The sequence below is a fragment of the Nycticebus coucang genome, chromosome 8 (assembly GCF_027406575.1).
Source record: "Nycticebus coucang isolate mNycCou1 chromosome 8, mNycCou1.pri, whole genome shotgun sequence".
NCBI classification, from domain to species: Eukaryota; Metazoa; Chordata; class Mammalia; order Primates; family Lorisidae; genus Nycticebus; species Nycticebus coucang.
This window is the reverse complement of record NC_069787.1, coordinates 89998124-90014540: the sequence shown is the minus strand read 5'-3', so window position 1 is coordinate 90014540 and position 16417 is coordinate 89998124. Positions and strand designations below refer to the sequence as shown.

The 16417-nt window shown below is 43.8% G+C and overlaps 2 protein-coding genes across 9 annotated transcripts in view; one reads left to right on the top strand and one right to left on the bottom strand.

The window, feature by feature from the left end:
• EXOSC7 (exosome component 7) overlaps window positions 1-4096 on the bottom strand; it is a 37163-nt gene extending 33067 nt beyond the window's left edge. Inside the window, exon 1 of one of the 2 annotated variants that reach the window (XM_053599430.1) lies at window positions 3990-4096. In XM_053599430.1, the coding sequence (XP_053455405.1) occupies window positions 3990-4079 (90 nt within the window). In that variant the 5' untranslated portion in view covers window positions 4080-4096. The remainder of the gene's footprint in view (window positions 1-3989) is intronic. The other variant, XM_053599429.1, reaches the window with a different exon arrangement.
• Window positions 4097-4129: 33 nt separating this feature from the next.
• The window catches only part of ZDHHC3 (zinc finger DHHC-type palmitoyltransferase 3), a 62552-nt gene continuing 50264 nt past the window's right edge, over window positions 4130-16417 (top strand). For all 7 annotated transcript variants that reach the window (XM_053599422.1, XM_053599420.1, XM_053599423.1 and 4 more), the window contains exon 1: window positions 4130-4373. The gene's annotated coding sequence lies outside the window, so the exon portion shown is untranslated. The remainder of the gene's footprint in view (window positions 4374-16417) is intronic.

Sequence of the window (16417 nt, the reverse complement as noted above, 5' to 3'; positions counted from 1 at the left end):
TTCCCCTCACTTATTAAATTTGTAATTCCTCATTTAAGGGCTGAGCTAGTACTTAAGAGAGCAGATACACATGGACTTAGCCAGCCCTAAGGACTGCTGCTTGTATTTGTGTCACTTTGTCCTGAGAAATGAAGTCATCTTAAAAATAAAATGAAAGAAACTGAATTGTGTAACGTGAAAAAAAAAAAAAAAAAAAAAGATGACAGCTTGAGGCTCTGTCTAAAAAAAAAAAAAAAGAAAAGAAAAGGAGGTGGTCAATATAGGGAGGTGGTCACTATGGAGGTTCTACTGTATTTCTTCCCTTGACCCCTTTGGTCTAGAAGTGGCAGCTACTCCCTTTGGTTGCTTGTCTTTGGGTTTCTCAACATCTCTTGTTGATTCTCTGAAACCTGTCCATACTGCTATATTGAGTCACATCATAGAAGTCTCCTGAACAATCTACGTTAGATTCTGTTCTCTGCCAGGACCTAAAAGGATCCGGACTCCTTTCCCCTCAACGGCCCTCTCCCAACTATGCCACATCTCCTAGGGGCCATTATCACAATTATTCTGTCCATCCTTTCCCCTACCAAAGCTGAACCAAAAAGATTTTTTCTCTTGGGAAGATAAATTTGGAACTGATGTAGAAGGACTAGAGTCTTATACAGAAGAACTATAACCCCAGGAGCTGGGAAGTAACCACATTTTTTTCTACCTCTGGCCTGAGAAACAGAAAGCCAAACTGCAGGGAGTTAAGAATAAAGCAAAGGCACAAAAAGCATAATAGATGAGTAGGGGAAAGCTGAAATCCAAGTGCCCTTGAATTTCTGGAGAAATATTTGGAGACTTCTTATCCATACTTTTTTTTTTTTGCTTGAGCCAGTTTGTTAATTACCATTACTAGCAACTAAGACCTCAACACAACATCATCAGGTTAGTTTCAGCTGCTTCTGGTTATCACCAAACCAAGACAAAATATTCCCTAAAATAGTGAAGGAATCAAAAGCTGAAGGGAAAGGGAATTCAGAAGCTGAAACTAACCTTACTGGACCAAAGACAAAAAGTAAAACACAAAATGACTAGGGCTATAAAGTTAAGAACAGGACTCTGGGTAGGCAATGCTTAAGATGTCCTGCTGGCATGCTATGACCAACTAACTAAACAAAAGCTTAGAAAAACTTAGAACTGAATCAGCACAGATTCCATAGTAGGTTCATTCACCTGCATTTTGACCTTTATTCAGACAGTGTATATTCTATTTTGCTCCTCCATAAATGTAGCATATTAGTTACAGGTCCTTATGAAGAGGTTGATTTGAAGTCAGTTATATTCTCCATGGCTCTGTGATGTATATACAGCTGAGTGTTCCAGCAAGTATGTCCATGGTACTGGTGAGAGGAAGGTTTAATTTAGGAAGTGAAAATAGCCAGACATGGTGGCTCACACCTGTAATCCCAGCATCTTGGCAGGCTGAGATGAGAGGATTATTTCAGGCTAGGAGTTGGACACCAGTGTGGGCAACATAGCAGGACTTAGTCTTTAGAAAAAAAAATTTTTGCCACACATAATGGTGCACTTATAGTCACAGCTGCTCTGGAAGCTGAGGCAGGAGGATCCTTTGAGCCCAGGAGTTTGAGGCTTCAGTGAGCTATGACTGCACCCATGCACTCCAAGCTGGATGACAGACCAAGACCCCATCTCTTAAAAAACAACAAGAAAAAAAAATGAAAACACTGCCATTGCCCCTTTAAAGCCTCCTTACTCATTCAATGTTACTGAGTACCTACCAAGTGGCTAGGACTTAAGGGGCTCCCACAGACAAGTCCTAAATCCACCATGAGGGAGTAACTGAGACTTCAAGACCATTAGGACAGGGCATCTGGACAATTCTAAAAACTGATCTCTCACCTCCGCCTCCAGTCCAACCCTGTGGCTCCACAATTCCTCCTCCACTTGAGGACCTGTGGACTCACCATCCCTTCCTTCTGGAAGTTTCGTGTCTACTTAATTCTTAGTCATACTGAGAGCTCAGTTAAAATGCCATTTTCTTAGGGAAGCTTCCTCTGACCTGGGAGACTGACTGCATCCCTGGTGTTTCCTTCATAGCACTCAGTACAATTTTATATATAAACACACAAACAAATCTGTAATTTCTGTATCTGTGTTTTAGCATGGGAGCTATATAAGAGCAGATTCCTTCCCATCCCAAGTTTAGCTCAGTTCTGTGTTGAGTGACTACTGAGTCCTGAAGAAGAAACACAAGAAGGACACATGACATGGATTTAGTGAAGCAATTTCACTTCCTTAGGGAAGCCTTTGGAGCATTACTAATCCCTGGTATTCTTAAAATCTTTTAAGAATCTTTTAATGGTATAGTTAATTCCCATTAACTATACTATTCCTTGGGATATACCTTATATTCCTTTGTCTTTCTTTTAGTCATCTTTACTCTGTCCTATCTTTCATTTATTTACTTCACAACTATGTTTTAGCATCCTGTTTCCCACATATATGCTAAGTGCTGTATATATGATGGTAAATAAAACTAACTTTGCCCAGGGTGGCGCCTGTGGCTCAAGGAGTAGGGTGCCGGTCACATATGCCGGAGGTGGCGGGTTCAAACCCAGCCCCGGCCGAAAAAAAAAACAAACACACACACACAAAAAAAAACTAACTTTGCCCAAACAAGAACCTAAGCACCTCAAGGGCCAGGAACTTAGGCTTATGTTCCTTTTCTCCCCTCAACACCCAGCAAATAACACGTGTGTAATAAATATTAAGTGATTTACTGACACATTATAAAGTAATAAAGATGCACTTATTACCAGGTGGGTCTCTGCTGCTGAATAGCTAGTGAGTTGCCATGGAAATTTTGGATGTTTGGGAGACATTTCTACTCTAGGAGGTTACAGACAAAAAGGACACACTTGGTTTTCCTATCCCCCATTCCTTGGTGCCACTTTCAGAGATGGAATATGAGAGCAAATAGGACAGAATCAGTATTTCATAGCTGTGATAACAAAGAAAGAAAACCAATGGTTTTCCGATTTAGAGATGAAAATTTATCCTTAATACTTTTCCAAGAAGCACCCTTTGAGGATAAAAATCAAAGCAGACACGAAAACAAGACAGGAAAAGACAAATCTAATTGCTTTTAAGCATCTTTATGCCACCCAAATACAAATAACAGACATGTTACCCAGTAATACACATATTATATCATTATTCCTGATCTTGATTTATAACTAAAATATGGCTGTAAGTTCTGACTTTATTATCCAAATTTAATCTGTCGGCTAAATACTGACGTTTCCTCCTCTATCATAAGCAAGACAAAGGCACAATTTAACAATGAACATGGCCTTGACGCACTGTGGAGCTTTAATGATAGCTGGCCGCCTTAATCTGATGGCTACATCACATCACCGAACCACTGACTGCAGTTGGTCCAGGCTGAGGACAGGCATGAAGGAAAGAGGGAGGGGATGCCGCCAGAACTCTGACGGGAAGACGGTACCTGAGTTAACAAGTGGAGACAAAGCCAGAGAGAGATACGGGATAGTTCGTCACCAGGTCCAACAGTCAACTCACGTCCCGAGTGATCTAAATCTGGGATTGAAGACTGCGCACGGAAGACCTTAGCTGCTTTTTAAACACTCTTTCCTTTTTATTTGTAAGGCGATTTATATTTTCAAACCGCGTTCACCTCGGGTGCATTTTCTCTCTGCGCCTCCCAACCAGGTGAGGAAAAGCGAGCCGAAAGCCCACCTCCAAATTCCCATTTCCTAGAAGAGAAAACTGGGGCTCGGCCCCCTGAAGTGAGCGATGGCTGAAAGGCCTCCGAGAGGGCCCAACGCCGCCTGCCCGGGTTCGCAATCTTCTTGACCATGAAAGCTGCAAGCAGACTAACAGTCCTTTGCAGGCGTGGGACTGCAAAAACCCAGACTAGCGGCTGCCTCCTCCCCAGCGAATTGAGGGTCGACTGCCGCCGACGCCGCTACTGTAGTTACCTGGACGCCATGCACGATGTAAACCTTCTCCGCCTCGCTCAGCGCCACCGACGCCATGCTTCCGAGCCGCCCCGCCAGCAAACACGTCATCAGCCCGCGCTGCCGCCGCCCCGACCGCTCCCCCCCACCGTCCACGCGTCATCAACTCGCGCGGCGGCCGCTCCCGCAGCCGCGGCCGCTGCCACTGCCCGGAGCTCCATGGGCTTCTCCTGCGCGCCGCCCGGTGTCTGGCCGAGTCCAGCGAGCCGCGGCGCCTGGTGCCAGGGAGCTATCACCGCAGCCCGGGGCCGGGTCCCAGGTTGGGGGCTGCGGGAGGAGGCGGCGGCGGCGGCAGCAGGAGCCCCACGGGGGGCCTGGGACTGGGGAACTGCCTCCGGCTTCACGGTCAGTTGGGAGGAAGAACTGGGGTGGCAGTGAAGAAGCTGGGGTGAGGCGAGTAGCACCGGCCGGCAGCTCGCAATAAGAGGCGGGGAGAGGCGTGCGGCATACTTTGCTCAGAGCTGAGTTGAAGTAGCAGATCGTGAGAGAGAGAGAGAGGGAGTGTGTGTGTGTGTGTGTTTGTGTGTGTGTGTGTGTGTGTGTGTGTGTATAAGAGAGAGAGAGGCGGAAGTCGTGATTGGCTAGTGGGGGGCTATCGCCCCCCTCCCCTCACTTCCCTGGTCCCTAGGGTTGTTGAAGAAAGGCGATGAAGCCCTCTTTAGGTCGTTCTCCGTAGGAAGGTCCGGGCTGGAAGTGGAGGGCACTTAAGTCACGAGGCATCCCCACCCCTCCACCCAGGAATATCTCTTGCTCTCTCGCTGGCTCGTTCCCCCCCCCCCCTTCTCCAATCCCCGGCAGACTAAACGCTGATCCACTACCTTGCAGGGTCCCCTTGCCTCGGTGGTCGCCAGAGTATTGTCCTAAAGGGAGTCAGGGAGGTCTTAGTAACTGGCGATGGCGAGGTATGCAATGCCTGGGTTTCCTAGCGTTAACTGGAAGTCCCAGTTTGATGGGAATGGTAGCTATAGACAGCTACAGGGAGGGAGGGGGGCAACCCGTGCAGTGGCCGAGTATGGGCCTTGAATATCCAGGGAGGTTACTTGCTAAGTGAAGATGGGGTCACCGAAGGAGCTCATGAACACATGGCAGACAGGGCAAGATACAAGTTTTAAAAGAGTCTTGTCGATAAATGGGGGAAATTTAACCCAAATTGGTTGAAGCAAGAAGGGTGTCTGATGACTCTCCTGATGTCCCATTTTTAAGAAACTTCTTTGTTCTCGAAAGTGAAAATAATCCTTGACAGCCCAGCCATCAAAAATAGTTGATGTTGGGCGGTGCCGTGGCTCAAAGGAGTAGGGCACCGGCCTCATATGCTGGAGGTGGGGGGTTCAAACCTAGCCCCAGCCAAAAACTGCAAAAAAAAAAAAAAGTTGATGTTTCTTAGATAATAGCTTCAAATACAATTTCACAGATAACTAATGTGAGACTACTATGCATGGGCTTTGTGCTAGCTTTGAAATCCTAAGATAAGACACACTTTATACCCAGAGAAGCCTCCCAGGCAGAGCTGAAGGCTCCAGAGCCAAGGTAACCACTGAACATGGTGGTTAGAGCTATGACGGTGACATCAGTGGGCCTGGGAGGAGGGCTAGGAAGAGTATAGAGAGTGCCCACATTTCTAAGCACTAAACTTCTGATCTCCAAAATAGATGATCACTTCTTAATAGTCTGGACATTAGGTGTTTCTTAATGTTTCTGCAAAGTCTTCTACAGGTGCACCTAAAGGGAACTCATCTTACAGGTTTGGACTTTGTCCTCCAGGGAAACTCAGAGAAGTGAAGCTAGAAGAAGTTTCCTTTCTAGAAGGCAGACTTGCCCCATCTGATGTGGTGCATAGATGATTTTGTGTGTGGTTGGACAGCTGGATTTTATGTGAAGAACTCTTATGTGAGAACAAGGATTGCTGATGTTAGAAATGATATTTTGTGCTTGAGATTGTTCAGAAAGAAAAGACCTTGGAGATAGAATTTTAATAGCCAGGGTATATCTAAGGGGACCGAGGATTTAAAATATGGCAGCAGATTGACAGATCAGAAAAGACACAGGGAAAAAAGTCTGAGTTTGGATACCATGGAGTCATCTTTATATAAAAATCTTTCAATATGTTTTTTAAAATGTGGAATATTTGAACTGTCCCCCTGACAATTGAAAAAAGGTTCCATGCTGGAAAAGGGTCAGCAGTATTTATTAAATAATGTTATGAATAATGTCTGACATATTAGACTAAGTAGATATGAGAGATATAAACAGTAAAATGTTCCTTTTAAATTGTCTACTAAAACAATGACACCTTCCCTAGTCTACTTAAATGCTGCCAGAGCATTTTTATCACCTTTGCTGTGATAGTGCATTAGACATCTTTAAAACTCATAAATTCAGACTTCTTTTCCAGTTTATTGAAGCAATCCAAAGAATGTATGATAGCCAGAAAAATCAAAAACTCGATGATGATGGCTCATGCCTGTAATCCCAACACTCTGGGAGGCCAGGGTGGGAGAATCACTTGAGCTGAGACCAGCCTGAGCAAGAACAGACCCATCTCTACTAAAAATAGAGAAAATTAGCTGGAGTATTGTTGCAGGCACCTGTTACTTGTGAGGCTGAGGCAGGAGGATCGCTTGAACCCGAGAGTTTGAAGTTGCTGTGAGCTAGACTGATGCCACAGCATCCTAGTCTGGGCAACAGAGTGAGACTTTGTCTGATAAAAAAAAAAAAAAAAAAGAACAAGAAGTTATGGGTGACATTATTCTATTAAACCAGCTTGTTTTTCTGTCACTATCAAATTATCTGGGGCCTTTATTTTGTAGGTCTGTATATTCTAAAAGCCTATACTATTAATTTTCTTTAACACTTAATGCTTATTACATGCCAAGCAATGTTATAAGCCGGCAGTTCTCAACCTGTGGGTTGCCACCCACAGGAACTGTATTAAAGGACTGGGGCATTAGGAAGGTTGAGAACCACTGTTCTAAGCACTTTATAAAGATTAACTTATTCTGTTCTCACAGCAGCCCTATGAAGCAAGTACTATTCCCTATGTTATGGATTGGGAAACTAAGTGACAGAAGGTTAAACACCTTACCAAGGTTACAGGTCATATAACTAGTAAATAGCAGAGCCAGGAATTGAGCCAAGCATTCTAGCTGTCAGGCCTGTACTCCTAACCAGGGGTCCTCAAACTACGGCCCGCGGGCCACATGAGGCGGTGTGATTGTATTTGTTCCCGTTTTGTTTTTTTACTTCAAAATAGATAAGTGCAGTATGCATAGGAATTTGTTCATAGTTGTTTTTTTTAAACTATAGTCCGGCCCTCCAACAGTCTGAGGGACAGTGAACTGGCCCCCTGTTTAAAAAGTTTGAGGACACTTGCTCCTAACCATCTCCTTATACAGTCTCCCCACAGGCTCTAGTTCATTCATCAGAGTATTTGATAAGGGAGATAATCTTAATTCCAAAAGCAAGGAGTCATTTCAGGCATAAACTCACATCTGTTGAATCCTTTTTCAGTGGTTCTCAACCTTCCTAATTTTCTGTAATACAGTTCCTCATTGTGTGGTGACCCCCAGCATGAAAATTATTTTCATTGCTACTTCATAACTGTAATGTTGCTACTGTTATGAATCGTAATGTAAATATCTGATACACAGGATGTATTTTCATTGTTACAAAGAGGTTGCGACCCACAGGTTGAGAACCGCTGATTTAGAAGTTCCAAAACTCAGTATGCTCGGGTGGCGCCTGTGGCTCAGTGAGTAGGGCACCAACCCCATATACCGAGGATGGCGGGTTCAAACCCAGCCCCAGTGAACTGCAACCAAAAAATAGCCAGGCATTGTGGCAGGCGCCTGTAATCCCAGCTGCTGGGGAGGCTGAGGCAGGAGAATCGCGGAAGCCAAAGAGCTAGAGATTGCTGTGAGTCCTGTGACATCATGGCACTCTATTGAGGGCGGTAAAGTGAGACTCTGTCTCTACAAAAAAAAAAAAAAAAACTCAGTATGCTCAAAAAGGCCCGACAGGCTACAACAGGCGACCCCTGTGAAAAGGTTGTTCAACCCCCAAAGGGCTCGCGACCCACAGGTTGAGAACCACTGTTCTAGAGGAATATGGAACCGATGGGAAGTCCCTGTGTTTGTTTCTGCCCACCCTTTCAGATAAGGGAAAAGGTTGAACAGGGACAGAATAGAGCTTAACTCCAGGTAGCTAAGGAGAGAGTCCTCAATAGCAAAGAAGCCTGTGGATCTGGTAGGAGGGTTGAGTAGGCATGCGTAGAGACCAGATTCCTAGTGTGTGCCATACTCAGAAAAGACATCTAGAAACTCTTCAGACAATCAGTGTTTGCATAACTGCAAGTTCCTAGGGTTCATGGGCCTAAAGAGATAAGAAACCCAAAACACAGCAACTGCCTTAGAGAAGTTTAGGATTTATTATAGTTGGGGAGCCCAAGACCTTGAACTAGTGTGTGAACAAGACAATAAAATAACTGCTTAATTGAGATGTGTGGTAATTGGAAGAAAGGCCTGCCTATAATAAGGTGCTAATTCTGGAGGCCAGGCATCAAGTACAAGAGGTAAAGAGCTGCTGCTAGTCACTAGTGAGCAAAGATAATAACATTATAGGTGGAGTAAATCTGTCCCACCTTGCCTTGGATAATTAAAGCAATAAAAGCCAATTACAAAAGAGCTTTGGGGCAGTGCTGAGTCTTTGGTGGTGAAGTTACAGAGAGCTCTTAGAAGCCTAGCAGGAAACATTTTATTACCAGTCTTAAGCAGACATGGTTAAGTTTTAGGCCTTTTCCTTTGCATTTTCACCATTAGTCCGACACCCTGGAAAAGTACCATGTGAGCTATCGATCTGTTTGCTTCAAACACTTTGCATTTCTCTTGCTTGCCCCTTGTCTTTAAGAATATTAAATACAAGTAATCCACCATATTGGGATTACTGTAGAAAAAATGACAATAATGCGTGGACAAATTCCCAAGTAGAGGAAGAGTCTTAGGATCTTCGTGTGTGTTTCATGTTGAGAGCATGGCATGGTGCTTCCTATGTCTCATTAAGGCAGGTATGAGAAAAGGGGATCGCATATCCTACTTACCAAATATGGAAGTATTTAAACGCATACACATGTACCCCCACACACTGATAGCCATAGAAAAGAACAGAATCTGAAGCAGAAATGGAGGAGTGATGTCTCAATATTGACCTGCAGAGGGAAAAAATGAAGCTAATACCTTGCTGTTTCTAGTTCCTTCCTGTTTTTGCATTTTTAAAAGACATTTGCTTTCTTCTTTAGAAGCAGATTTCTAGAGACAAATGGCCACTGTGAAGGTGAGAAGGCTATAGTTGCATGTCCTACCTAATCCATAGTCATTCGTTCCAATACACCTGAAATACTAGGGAAAACTTCATCTTTTATAGTCTTCTCCACACCATAGCCTTCCTAGTACGTAGAGACTTAGCAATTGAACTCTTTGGATTTTCTGTGCTATCAGAGACATGACTGTCTCCTATTCAGGGTCAATGGAGATGGAATGCCTTTGGGGGAGATCAATTTCTTACCTTAGCAAGGTGAGCCTACAGGGGGTAAGGATAGTTGTAGCCATAGTCCTATTGCAATAAGTCTTAACTTTGATATGTGAAGTGTATGTTTCTAACCAAAAAATAGTAGCAGAGAATCAAGTTGCAGAAAGGTTGGTTAGGAAGATAACAATCTATGGTGGAAAGACTAGGCAGCATGTAGTTTTAAGATTTGGTCTTTACCATTAACTTACTTTATATCATTGAACAAGTTTGTTAGCCTAAGCCACATTCTACCCCAAAGGGAATATCTTGCCAGATTGTAAAATTCAGAATAGATCCCAGATATGCAAACATTTAAGCCTTGAAAATGGCCATGTTTAACTTGAGGTTTCTGATGTTTCTGTCATTTACCACTTTGTAATATTTGATCCATTTTGATAGTGCTTTTTCCAGTCTGAAAAAAGTTTCATGAATGAACAAAAGAAATGGTAATTACATGCCATACTTGACAGAAAAAAAACTGAACATGCTCAGGAAAATGGCTAAGAGAGACAGCTACTGATATCTTTCTTTTTGAATATTAGCAAAGAATAGGGAAAGGAAGTTAAGGGAAGCTTTTGGTGAAAATACTAAATCCAAGAATTAGCAAAGAAATTGTTGGGTTTAATCCTAAAACAGAGGACCCATAGAATCTCAGCCTTGCAAGGTACCTCAGCAATCAGCTTGCTCTTCCTCCTTGTTTTATAGAATGAGGAGACTCAGGCTCAGGAAGTTGGTAAATGGCAGGACTAGGAATAGATTCTGGCCTCTTGACTCTAAACCCAGTCTCCATTCCTTTTAGCCTCTCATTTATTTCCAAAGCCCTCTAGCAGGTGCCAGAGAGTCCCTCCCTAGGTAGGTAAGCCTTGTTTTTCCATAGTCCCAGGTTCCTCCCAAGGCTCTGCTCTTGCATGACTGCTTACAGAGCCTGAGATAAATGGTTTCAGCAGAGACCTAAAAGCCACGTGACTCCCCTTGAAGCCAGGTAGAATTCCAATAACTGCTTCTCTTTTTCCCTTCCCTAGCTAGTCTTTCAGAGTCCTCCAAGCACTTTTACTTTTAGCTAAATAAGCCAAGCCCTTGCTGGGTGATGTCACAGTGGCTACATGCCTGCGCATGGCACAATGTGAAGCCAGGTGCCTTTCTCAGCACTGGGGTGGGAGCCTTTGGTGGTTGGTCTCTGCCTAGCATGGGTGGGCTTTCTCTTAGAAAAATCAGCATTCTGTACGTGACCCTACAAGAAGTATTTGCCAGCAGAAGCAGATTTTGGAGTCAATCCTAGGGTGACTCTTCTGGCTGAGGCTTCACAGTCCTTCTGCCTTCTAAGTTTGGGCAGAATCAGTCTTCTAAATGTTAGGCAGGGTCCCACTTTAGAGTACAGAATGCTTATCAGGCCTGTGGCCTATGAACACCTTTGCATGCAGCCCACCCGATAACACCATCTTTGTATAGCCATGTGTGGACAAGATGGCCAAACTGTAAGTAACTCGAGGTCACTGGTGGAAACATCAGCACCCTTCCCTCTTTTATATTCTACTTATTAGAATTTAATTGTTTTGGATGGTGCCTGTGGCTCAAAGGAGTAGGGCGCCCACCCCATATGTCGGAGGTGGTGAGTTCAAGGCCAGCCCCAGCAAAAACTGCAAAAAAAAAAAAAAGAATTTTTGCCGGGCATTGTGGCGGGCGCCTGTAGTCCCAGCTACTCGGGAGGCTGAGCCAGGAGAATCGCTTGAGCCCAGGAGTTGGAGGTTGCTGTGAGCTATGTGAGGCCACGGCACTCTACCAAGGGCCATAAAGCGAGACTGTGTCTCTACAAAAAAAAAAAAAAAGAATTTAATTGTTTTAGTAAATAGTTAAAAGCAGAAGGCTCTAGAGTGAGAGCAGATTTGGGAGTGTATCTTATCTCCACTGCTGCCTGGAAACATGGATACAGGCAAATTCTGTGCTTCAATTTCCTAATCTGTAACAGGGGGATGGGAAAGTAAGTGTTTATACCTACGAGATAGAGTAGATGTGAGAATCAAATAGGATGACATGTGTAGTGTGCAGCCCAGTGCTCCTGGGAGGCAGATGTTCAGTAAGGGTCTGAAAGAATCAGTCCTACCCTCTATTCACTATGCCCCACACTACGCAACAGTCAAGCAAAATGTCCATCTCAGAACCTACCCTGATGGACACAGATGACAATTCAGCGTCACATGAGATCACACACAGGATTACAAAGGGTTTCACAACCTATGAGAGTGTCACACTCATTAATAAGTATTCATTGGGTGGCAGGATCAGTAGTGTCTTGTTTTCATGAAGATTTCCCGCCGGCTTGTAGATTTCCTTCAACAAGGATATAATGCAGGGAGATGGCAGCACAATTAAACAGATCATGGTAGGTACCATCCAGACCATCCAATAGTCCTAGAAAGTAAATTAGCCATCTCAATAAACATTTTGTCCAAGACCCACTGGCTCCTTGAGCTTCATTTTTTTATTCATCTGTAAAACAGGCTGGCCCAGAGTCTGGCAGAGGCCTGCTAAATCTCAGTCTCTTTCCCAAAGGCTATGTCTTCAAGGGCACAGCTGTGTGAGGTTGTCTAGTGGGTGCCATGCTCAAAGAAAAAGGAATGCTTAAAAAAAAAAAAAAGAAAAATGGGTATTACGGGCTTCCAGGAGAATTTTCCCCTCTCCAGGAGAGTTGTTTTTTTTTTTTTTTTTAATTGCTCTCGGTAGAGTGCCGTGGCGTCACACAACAGCTCACAGCAACCTCCAACTCCTGGGCCTAGGCGATTCTCCTGCCTCAGCCTCCCGAGTAGCTGGGACTACAGGCACCCGCCACAGCACCCAGCTATTTTTTTGTTGCAGTTTGGCCGGGGCCGGGTTTGAACCCGCCACCCTCGGCATATGGGGCCAGCGCCCTGCTCACTGAGCCACAGGCACCGCCCACCAGGAGAGTTTTTTTAAAAAGAGGCCTGAATATTAGAGATCTTAGTCCAGCCTCTTTCCTTTAGAGATAAAGACAGCACAGCCAAGTTGAAGAGACTTCTCAGGCCCCTCAAATTCATGTGAGGAACTGGGAAGTAGAACTCACATTTCCTGCTCATTTACTCCTCCTATCCCCCCACCTTCGGGACACCCACAAAAAAAGAAGCCACATGCTATGCTGAAGGGTATGGGATTATAAATCCCTAATGCCTGTAATCTCAGCACTTTGGGAGGCTGAAGCAGGAGGATCTCTTGAGGCCAGGAGTTTGAGACCAGTCTAGGTAACATAGTGTCTGTACAAAAAGTAGAAAAAAAACAACCAGATGTGGTAGCCTGTGCTTGTAGTCTCAACTACTTGGGAAGCTGAAGCAAGAGGATCTCTAGCCCAAGAGTTTGAGGTTGCTGTGAGCTATGACACCATTGTGCTCTAACCCTGACAACAGTGTGAGCCCCTGTGGTGACAAGCAGAGCTGGTTTTGAATTCTGGCTCCACTACTGCCTAGCTCTATGACCTTAGGAATATTGAGCCTTAGTCTTTCCACCTCTGCAATAGAGAATAATAAAAGCTGCTGTGCTTTTGTGTAAACCTTAAAACGAGCAGCTTTGTAAAGTCCTCAAGCATAATAGACATTCAGTTCATGTTGGTGGCCCTGTCCATTCCTCCCATGGGCCTCCAGTCCATGTGTAGATTATGTGAGGATGTTTTTGCTTATCTGTGGTGGCGGATATCATGAAAATTATGCGTGGACCTTTTTTATGTTTTTTTTAGAGACAGAGTCTCACCTTGTCACACTTGGTAGAGTGCCGTGGCGTCACAGCTCACAGCAACCTCCAGCTCTTGGGCTTAGGTGATTCTCATGCCTCAGCCTCCCAAACAGTTGGGACTACAGGCGCCCGCCACAACACCCAGCTATTTTTTTTGTTGCAGTTTGGGCGGGGCCAGGTTCGAACCCGCCACCCTGAGTATATGGGGCTGGCGCCCTCCCACTGAGCCACAGGCGCTGCCTGTACCTTTCTTTCTGTTTAACAGCTTTTATTAGTGTCTGTGTATTTAATATGTGGCCCAAGACAGCTTTTCTTCCAATATGTCACAGAGAAGCTAAAAGATTGGACACCCTGCAATTACTACATGCTTTGCCTAAAACATAAGTTTTAGACAGAAAATCAAATGGAATTTCTACATCTGTAGAACAGAAAAATTTTACTAAAATCTACTAGATGGTCTTTAACATTCCTTCCAGCTCTAAAATTCTTATTCAGATAGTAATTTACCACTTAATTTGGTACGTAGTATTGTCTTAAAGTTGTCACAGCTTTTCTCATCATCACAGCATATAGTAAGACATGCCTGTATAAAGGGAAAGTAGAACGTGTTACTCAAAGCTGCTGCTGATCTCCAACATTTGTCCCTTGTGTTATGTCACACTGTATGTGGGTGTATATTTTTTTAATACATCAATAAATCCCATAAGTGGTAAAATAGCCAACTGTAGTAAAATTGTTATAGTAAGTAGAACTGTTAGGCTCCATGAGCTGTCCAAATCCTAGACTTTTTCAGAAATAAGGATCAATGTCAGGAGTCTGAGTATGTGTGAATGGGTTTTATAGGAAGGTGGCTGATTACGAAGCAAGAAGGAAAATTTAGCGTACTGACCACTTCCTGGTTTCCTCAATGAACTTGAATATGTACAAAGTTTGATTTGAAGGTATGGTATTTTACTTTTTGGAGGGGAAGATTGGGTATGACAGAGATAAGAGGCAAGTGGACAGAGAAATAATGTACTCTTGTTGGTAAAGATCTTTTAAAAACAGACCAGTGCCGAGGTGGCGGGTTCAAACCCAGCCCCGGCCAAAAAAAAAAAAAAAAAACAGACCAGCCTGCTCTGCCTGTCTGGACACTTGCTTTGCCTGGCAGGTGCGATGCAGAAGATAAGGTACCTTTCCTCTGTTAGGCTTTGGACCACACCCTTACCTTTTTGAAAAAGTGACTCATTCTATTTTTTAATGAAATATTTCAAACACAGTGATTCATGGTTCATTCTTTTTTTTTTTTTTTTTTTTTTTGAGACTCATCTAAAAATGGGCATAACATTTGTATATTTTGGGTACTTACACAGATAATTGTAACTCAGGTAAATTAATTTTCTACTTGACCAGACTTGTTTCTAAGTGTCTAGGCCATGGACTGTTTATTCATCTTCGATGTTGCAGGGCTAGCTTGTGAATGCTTTTATATTTTAAGTCTATCACTCTAAAATGTGAGATGTCCTAGAGGAGGAATATTTTTAAGGCTATATAATTTAAGGCAGGCGTCCTCAAACTTTTTTTTTTTTTTTTTTTTTTGTAGAGACAGAGTCTCCCTGTACCGCCCTCAGGTAGAGTGCCGTGGCGTCACACGGCTCACAGCAACCTCTACTCTTGGGCTTACATGATTCTCTTGCCTCAGCCTCCCCAGCAGCTGGGACTACAGGCGCCCGCCACAACGCCCGGCTATTTTTTTATTGCAGTTTGGCCGAGGCTGGGTTTGAACCCTCCACCCTCAGCGTATGGGGCCGGCGCCCTACTCACTGAGCCACAGGCGCCGCCCATCCTCAAACTTTTTAAACAGGGGGCCAGTTCACTGTCCCTCAGACCGTTGGAGGGCCGGACTATAGTTTAAAAAAAAACAACTATGAACAAATTCCTATGCACACTGCACATATCTTATTTTGAAGTAAAAAACCAAAATGGGGACAAATACAATCACACCGCCGCATGTGGCCTGCGGGCCGTAGTTTGAGGACCCCTGATTTAAGGCATAGAAGGTTAATGCTATACTCATTAGGATGAATTTCATTTGAGAGTTATTACAGAAATATCAGATACTACCCTGAAAGATTGAGTGAACATTTTAAGTGATTGTTTAACCACAAGCTGAATTAATTAATTATGGTCAAAAAAATAATTTAGGTGGGAATACATTATTTATAGAAAGTTGAAAAGAGTACCAGACTAGCCCCCCCAACAGCAGTCAAAGCATAATACTAGATTATTAAGATTTCATATATATTCACTTGAAACATTTTAAGTGAAACATTTAAGCCAAAAGCCTCCTATTTTAGAATTTTTACTATCTTGCAGATGTTCATGACATCTGCTAAGGAATTGATGAAATTGAGGTTTTTTTTGTTTGTTTGTTGGTTTGTTTGTTTAGACAGAGTCTCACTATGTTGCCCTTGGCAGAGTGCTGTGGCATCGCAGCTCATAGCAACCTCAAACTCTTGGGCTTAAGCGATTCTCTTGTCTCAGCCTCCCGAGTAGCTGGGACTACAGGCGCCCACTACAATGCCCAGCTATTTTTTCGTTGCAGTTGTCATGATTGTTTAGCTGGCCCGGGCTGGATTCGAGCCCGTCAGCCTCATTGCATGTGGCCAGTGCCGTAACCACTGTGCTACAGGCGCCAAGCTTGAGTTTTTCAACTATACAATATAGTTGCTTATAGGAACTCAGAAAGTTTAATGCCTGGATTTTAGTTTTACTTTTTTTTTTTTTTTTTTGTAGAGATAGAGTCTCACTTTATCACCCTTGGTAGAATGTCGTGGCATCACAGCTCACAGCAACCTCTAGCTCCTGGGCTTAGGTGATTCTCTTGACTCAGCCTCCCGCCACAACACCCGGCTATTTTTTTTTTTTTTTTACAGTTTGGCCAGGGCTGGGTTTGAACCCGCCACCCTCAGCATATGGGGTCGGTGCCCTACTCACTGAGCCACAGGCGCCGCCCCAGTTTTACTTTATTTTTTAAGTATCTAGATCAGTGATTCTCAACCTGTGGGTCGTGATCCCTTTGTACTATATTAAAGGTTTGCAGCATTAGGAAG